At 36.1% G+C, this 7,896-nt stretch overlaps 1 protein-coding gene across 1 annotated transcript; it reads right to left on the bottom strand.

Moving 5' to 3' along the window:
- Window positions 1-5,628: 5,628 nt before the first annotated feature.
- LOC103464812 (odorant receptor 131-2-like) lies at window positions 5,629-7,270 on the bottom strand. Its single transcript, XM_008409179.2, has 2 exons — window positions 7,032-7,270; window positions 5,629-6,752 (listed from the first exon to the last, which is right to left on the bottom strand). The coding sequence occupies exons 1-2, from the start codon at window positions 7,161-7,163 to the stop codon at window positions 5,961-5,963; spliced, it is 924 nt and encodes a 307-aa protein (XP_008407401.2). The 5' UTR covers window positions 7,164-7,270; the 3' UTR covers window positions 5,629-5,960.
- Window positions 7,271-7,896: the final 626 nt, after the last annotated feature.

Below are 7,896 nucleotides of genomic sequence, written 5' to 3'. Positions count from 1 at the left end.
AGCCAGCCAGAAGTATGAAACAGATGTTTTTCAAGAGAAGGAGGAAGAGAGCCAACCTGACCATGTTGAAGTCAGGTTGGCTTCTTCTGAGGATTTCTCAGAAGAAATTATAGACGTTGCTGGAGGAACCATCCCGGAGAATTTCAACAGCATGCAGGATGGTAAAAGTAAAAAAACAAAGCTTTCAGTTTGGAAAAGGATACGAAACTTTATGCGTTTGAAGAAATCAAAAAAAGGGAGAAAAGAATGAACTAAAAGGAAGCTTTTACCATCCTGCCAACTAAAAAAAAGATCCCCTCCTAACCCAATTTAAAAAAAATTCAAACTTTAAGATGAATTTGAAATATAAAAAAAAGTGGGCAGCACGGAGGTGCAGTGGCTAGCACTGCAGCTGCACAGAGAGGACGTGTCCCGTCTTTGCTGTGTGGAGTTTGCATGTTCTCCCCGTACCTGCGTGGGTTTTCTCCAGGGACTCTGGTTTCCCCCCACATCCCCTAAAACATGTAGGTTAGGTCAATTGGTCAATGTAAATTGCCCCCAAAAGAGTTTAAGAAACTGCAAAAATTGGTTTAAAATCACCCAAGAGTCATGTGGCATCAGCACTACGTCTAAGACTATTCCTCCCCAACCTGCTTCCTCTGCATCAGCCCTGTTTCAGTGGTGCAGAGCCTCAACAACACACAGCTCAATATTTACAGCAACCTATTCATTTAAGAATTACAATTCTTCTTGTAATTGTAATGATTTCTGTTTATTTTCTGACTGTCTTGTAATTTTATGGTTTGTCCTTTATTTTACCTTCTCTACTCACTTTTTATGTTGCACTTGCACTTTTTTGTGGTGAAATGTAGCTCATTGTGCTGCGTTTAAATCTGGAATTTAAAAAAAGGTTGACAAAAAGATCATGCAGTGAGTTTTTTGTTTTTGTTTTTTTCAGGGGGTCTGTGGCTGTGGACAGAGTGGTCGTCTTGTGATTAGAAGTTTGTAAGTTCGAGTTCAGCTTCCTCCTGCCACATGTCCAGGCCCCCCTGGGCTCTTTGCCCCTAGTTGCCCACCGATCTGCTTATCGGTGTAAATGTGTGTGTGGGTGAATGTGACTGCAGTGTGAAGTGCTTTGAGTGGTCAAAATGATTAGCAAGGCTCTACATAAGTTCAGTCCATTTATCATTTATTTTCTTTGATAAATCCTGTGTTTGTTTTTTTATACCAAACATAAAAAAGCTGATTGAACAAGTTTTTACTTCTTCAGGGTCCCGGGTGTTAAATTAAGGTTAGAATTACATCTGTACATAATATTAGATGATAATTGAAATCATAGCTTAATACTCCAGACCCTGAAGAAGTAAAAACTTGTTCTATCTGGTTTGTTTGTTATAAAAAAACAGGTTTTATCAAAAATGAAAGGAACTGTTTGATCTTTCTGTTAGTCTTTATTTAGAAAAGTTTATTCAAGATAGCTTAACAAATTTAACAAAAAAAGTGCAATTTAACATGAAAAACTGAGTAGAAAAGGTAAAAAAAGAGCAATCTGTGAAACTTAATAAGAAATTATTACTGTTAGTGGAGGAAAATCAGTTCTTAAATGAATACATTGCTGTGAGTATGAGCCTGTGTGTTGTTGAGCCTGTGTGTTGTTGAGCCTATGTTTTGTCTACTGGTATGAAAGAGAAGAACGACAGGATGTGAAACATCTGGGCTGTAGAGCAACACGGTTATCCTGGGTTCAATTCCAAGTCTTGGGCAAAATGCTGCATGTCTCTCCTCCAAATCAATTAGAGTTAATTAAAGGCCCCTAAAGAATGAAAGAACTGACCACCACATGTTTCCTCATGGTTAAAAAAATACAACTCTGTGGTGGTCAGGGGCACAACCCACGTATTGAGGCCTTGGTCCTTGTGGCGGTGGTCGCAGGTTCGATTCCCGGCCTGGTGAAATTTGCTGCATGTCTTCCCTCTTTCCTATAGAGCTCCAGTGCTTTTGTTGGCCACTAGAGCCAACAAAACCTTTAAAAAAATACAACTCTTTCTTAATCTTTCTCTCATTCTCTCTTATTCTTAAATAATACATAAGTTACTTAATATACACACATATACATACATAAATTCATACACACATGCACACATATACACACACACACATGCACACATATACACACATACACATCCCTTCCATAGGCTGCCACCTTATCGTGGTGGAGGGGTTTGAGTGTCCCAGTGATCCTAGGAGCTGCAGGGCTTCATGCCTCTGGTTGGGTCACCAATGCAGGTTCTAGGTGAGGAACCAGACCAAGTGCAGCCCAAAGACCCCTTATGATGAGTACCACCATTGGAAACAGTGTTCCCTCGCCTGGATACATGTTTAGTTTACAAAATAAATTTAGCATTAAACTAAATAATTATTTAGCAAGCTTAATATTTAGTGATCAAGATATATATTTGGCATTGAGCTAAATAATGAGCCTGGAGCAAAGCTGAATACTGAGCTAAATATTTAGTTCAGTTTGGAGTATTTACCTCCAAACTAGATATTTAGTTTGAAGCTAAATACTTTGTTGGTAAAGTAAATATTTAGCTTGCTAATTGAATATTATGACACTAATATTTAGTGTCATAAACACTATGACACTGTCATAAACAGTGTCATAGTGTTTATGACAGTTTATGACAGTGTTTGACACTGTCATAGTGTTTATGACACTAATATTTAGTGTCATAAACACTATGACAGTGTTTGACACTGTCATAGTGTCAAACACTATGACAGTGTCATAAACACTATGACAGTGTTTGACACTGTCATAGTGTTTATGACACTAATATTTAGTGTCATAAACACTATGACAGTGTCATAAACACTGTCATAGTGTCATAGTGTTTATGACACTAATATTTAGTGTCATAAACACTATGACACTGTTTAAACACTGTATAAACACTGTTTATGACAGTGTCATAAACAGTGTCAATCATAAACACTGTCAATCATAAACACTGTTTATGACGGTGTTTATGACACTGTCATAAACATGACATGACCATAAAGAAGTCTTTATGAATGTTTATGACAGTTGTCATAAAATATCATTCGGTAAATAATGACACTTTTAATGCAAAGTTGCTCTAAAGGCTGCATTAAAAGTCCATTAAAAATGCCAACTTTGCATTAATTTATCATAATTTACAAAATCATGCAAAGTTGGCATTTTTAATGGACTTTTAATGCAGCCTTTAGAGCAACTTTGCATTAAAAGTGTCATTATTTACCGAATGACACTTCATGACAACTGTCATAAACATTCATAAAGACTTATTTATGCTCATGACAGATGTTGTGTCATGTTTAGTGTCATGTCAGTCTTATTCACACCCCTTCAACTTAAAGTGTTACCCAAAAATTACCCCCATTGTTTTCCGTGACAGTCGAAATAACACAAATAATTGCTGTTAGTTTTTGACTGTAACTTTAAAAATGGCGCCCAATAATTGTGACAAAGCAATCCTTCACAGTGTGTCTGAGCAGCTCTTCTGTTTCTTAACCTACAGATTGTTCCATTGGCTGCTGTGAAGATTATTTTCTGCAGATTGCAATTAAAATCTTTCTGTGTTCAGTTCAGAGTGAAACTGTTGACCATTTAAATTTTAAAAGATACAACTAAATCTCACTTATCAATTAAAAGTTTAATTTGCAAGCATGAAATAACTTCCCAGCGTTTAACCAGCAGCTGCCTTCATGAATCAGGCCAGAGTCGGCAGAAATTAAACAGTTTCATGTTTATTTTGTCCATCCAGAATATGAATCTGCTTCTGTCTTCTACTACTGTTATAATTTTTTAAAAAAGTACTCCGTAAAGTAGAACTTTACTCCGTTCTGCTTCATTCACACCCAACCAGTTGTTGGGTTTCATCAGCTGTGACTTTCTGAAACCCTGTGAAAACAAGCTGTATAACTTTTAATTTCACTGAAGTATCAAAAATACAGAACATCCATATATTTCCTAATATAAACATCAAATAATAAAAACTTGTCTTTTTTCAGCGGTTTAATAACAATTTCAGTTCAAACTCTTGTGAAATATGATGCCACTCTTCTGGAAAGTCATTTTCTCTTTAGTGCAGAAGAATTTGTTACAATGGAAAACTTTTACATTTGCTAACAAAAATGAACCAAAATGAGCCCAGTTATTTTGGCTGGAATAAAAATCTATTTTATAAAATAATTAGAGAACTGGTCATGTGCCCAAGAAACTAAGGATGAGTCCTGTCAGTATTGGCCCAAACAAAGCAACAAAGGAGCAGCTAAGGAAGCACATGAAGGTCCCAAAGTGTTTTAAACGATTCTCCAGACCTGAACAACATCTGCGAAGGGATCTGAAACTTTTCCAGGAACCAGGAAATCCAAAAGATTTAGTTCCTGTGAAGGAAAGAGAATCCCTGCAAGCCGAATCGGCAAACAATGAGACGTTTCCATGGCGCAAAACTGAAATGACTATTTATGTCAAAGCTGTTTGGGGACCGGTTATTATTACCCGTGGAGCAGAACTATCCGCTCCATACTCGTCATAACGGAGCCCAACCAGGAGCTCATTCAGCACCAAGCTGGACACATTCTGGCTCAAACCTATGCCTGTGTGTGTGTGTGTGTGTGTGTGTGTGTGTGTGTGTGTGTGTGTGTGTGTGTGTGTGTGTGTGTGTGTGTGTAGGTGTGTGTGTGGGTGTGTGTGCGTGTGTGTGCGTGTGTGTGTGTGTGTGTGTGTGTGTTTGTGCTTCCCTTTTGCATATTGTGTGGATGTAGCTAAGGACAACCGCATGTTAGCATTGCAAGTGCTTTGGGATGAGGATGGAAGTTAGTGTATTTTTCTTTTTTTTGTTTGTTTTAAACAAAAAGATTATTGTTTTGACTAAAGTTTAAGCTTTAGACAAATAAACTAACTTCCATCCTCTTTCACCAAACCACCACTCCTCATCAAAAAATAAATACATAAACAAAACATAAACCATAAACAAGTCTATGCCTTAAAATTTTTTTTTGAGTCATTAGAGTACTAAATATGTTTAAGAGACGAGTTATCAAGTGCCTAATTTTGTACATCAGCATCAAAGATGTGGCCAAAATACATCATCAGACTACAAACCATTTTTTTTAGATATCCAAAGAAATGTTGGCAGGTTGGTTTAAATGGTGATCAAAGTGAGCTACAGAGTTACTGGTTACCAGTATGAGGTTATACAACAGTATAAAAATAATTTCAAAACCTCTTAAATGACATTGTTTTGGTGCTTTATTTTTTTCTCTTAAGTAGATGCCAAAGGGTCTGGCAGAATGACAGCAGTTTTCTGCTAATGAGAGACACTAGGTTTTCCATAGACGACATTTACACAATAGCTATAATTTTGCATTAGGTTGAGTTAATTGGCTTAACTTTTTTACTCATAACAGTTGGAAAACACAAAATTGTTTAATAGGGTTACTATTTATTTACTGCATTTTTTGAGTATTACAGAGCTGTGCAGCCCACCATCAATCTAACAAATATAATGTATAAAAAGGGAACACTAGTAAATTAGACAAATGACAACTGAGAATAGCATGATTCTTTTTATTTAGACAATCTGTGACTAAACATTTCCTTTTTGTTGGTTAGAATTTAATCGGTGAAGTTTCAGTGCAGCTCGTACAGAAACAATAAAAAAGTGGAGAAAAAAAACATGACAAAGAAATGAAAGTCACAGACAACTGAAGCACAACTGAACTGAAATTTAACTGCATCGTAATTCTTCAACCTACACCCTTTATGATGTAATATCAAAAGTGCTACCTCCTTGTCAAAGCTGTTATAGGGGGTAGACTTTTAGTGAGGTATCCTCTTTTTACACTATTATATGTAGTTCAATACAAAGGAACAGGGACAAAGACCATATTGGGCCTTTAAAAAGGTTCTTGAAATATAAACATCCTTATGTTCAACTTTTTTGGACATTTTCTGGAGAAATGTTTGAATTTAAAGGTAGCCAGTATCTTTTAAGGTACTGTCTGAACATTTTGTCCCTTATGCCATAAACCATCGGACTGATGAGCCTTGGCATGACCTGAATCAGTAGAGAAATTACATACCGAATGGCTAGAGTATCTTTTGGAAACAAAAATGACAAGCCCTCTATTGATATACTGTGAATATAGCTTAGCATGCACAACAACAGCTGAAACCCATGAAGTAGGACAGTGTTCCTTGCTTTCTTTGCATTTACTGAAGCAGCCTGTGCAGTGAAAAGTATTTTAAAGTATGCATAAAAAAGAATGAGCCAAACAATGACTAGAAACAAAATGTTGGTTACATCTTTCTTCTTTGTAAGGATCGGGTCTGTAAAAACATTAGCCAACAAGCAGAAAATCCTGGAATGAAAGTATTCTGCAGGTCTCGTGGCAATAATTATGAACAGATCTGGTAAGATTGTCAATAAACTTAGGACCCATATCACAGTGATCACAATGTAAGTTTTCCTGACCGTGCAGATCTGAGGGTGGCGGAGAGGGAAGCATATGGCCAGGTAGCACTCTAGAGCCATGGCAGCAAGAGTTAAGGGATTGTTTAGACCTGTAGATACGGCAAGCATGAGCATGATGATGCAAAATGAGACATTGAGTGTGAACAAAATGTAACTAAGGACTTGGAGGAGGATCATCAAAGCCAGCATGAAGATATCGTTGATTACCAGGTGGATGTACAGGATGTAACGAGAATTTGTGTTGAAAACCTGAAACAAAGAACAAGATTTTTCAGAAACAGAAGTAAAGGTAAGTGTGATATTTTAGCGAGTCTACTTCTAAGTTTCAATTTCTAAAACTCATAGTGGGAAATGGATCCCAACTGGTTAAATTGTGTTTTTGTTTTCTGACATCTGAAGTCAGAAGACATATTTACAGAAGTCAATGTTTTCTGTAAATATCTCCCAACGTCAATATAAGAAATTTATTGATGTTATCTAACCTCTTTGCAATATTTTAAGTGTTCTTAAAATGCATAAAATTGATACCTGATGTTTTCTGAATATATGAACCAGAGTCCCATTAATGTAGATAATGGCAAGGGAGAGGGCCACAGTGATCACATTCTTTAAGATTGCAACATGAAGCGGGTCCCGGTTGACTGTAGTCGTCGTATTCATGCCAACATTTAGAGGGTTTTAGGATCATCTGACAATGTGCCAAACTGTGGAGAAATATTCAGCAGGTTATTGATAAAACTTTGGAAAGGCTAGAAGATAGCATTTAAACTCTGAGGTTTTAGTGATGATTAGCACACTTAAAACTATTAAAATGAATACAAGCAGTATTTAACAAAAATATGATTATGAAATACTAATAGTACTATTTTGTTTCAAAAATATTGTGTTCAATTTAGCTCTTGAATGGTTCCTGTAAATTATTCAGATCATTATTTTGTGCAAATTTACATTTTTACTTCAAGCTCATCTATCAAAGATGACAGGCAGCAGTTCTTATCCCAAAAACATTACATTTACTCACATTTTTCATTTTCAGATGCATGTGTTTTGTAATGATTCATTATCACAGCAACAATATATGTTTTATGTCAGGCATTTTCACACTACATTGTTATCTTTGACAACACTTTATATGTTTGATCAATGATTTTTTTCTCCACTGCTGCAACCAATGAGTCTTCAAACCAAAAAAACATCTAAACACATTTTACAATAAGCTGCTATTTATGAATACAATGGTTCTAACATAGAAGAAAAATTTAAAATCACTAAATGACAATTTACATATACTGCCTGTTGCATTTTTTCTTACCTAGAATTTTTCTTTTTATGTACTAAGGACTCATCAGCTGTTTAAACAGAAACAACAGCACACACATACTCACCTGGTGAT

Source organism: Poecilia reticulata, chromosome 5 (assembly GCF_904066995.2).
Source record: "Poecilia reticulata chromosome 5, P_reticulata-male-v2, whole genome shotgun sequence".
Lineage (NCBI taxonomy): Eukaryota > Metazoa > Chordata > Actinopteri > Cyprinodontiformes > Poeciliidae > Poecilia > Poecilia reticulata.
Note: the sequence above shows the minus strand (reverse complement) of the source record. Positions and strands in the feature narration are given on the sequence as shown.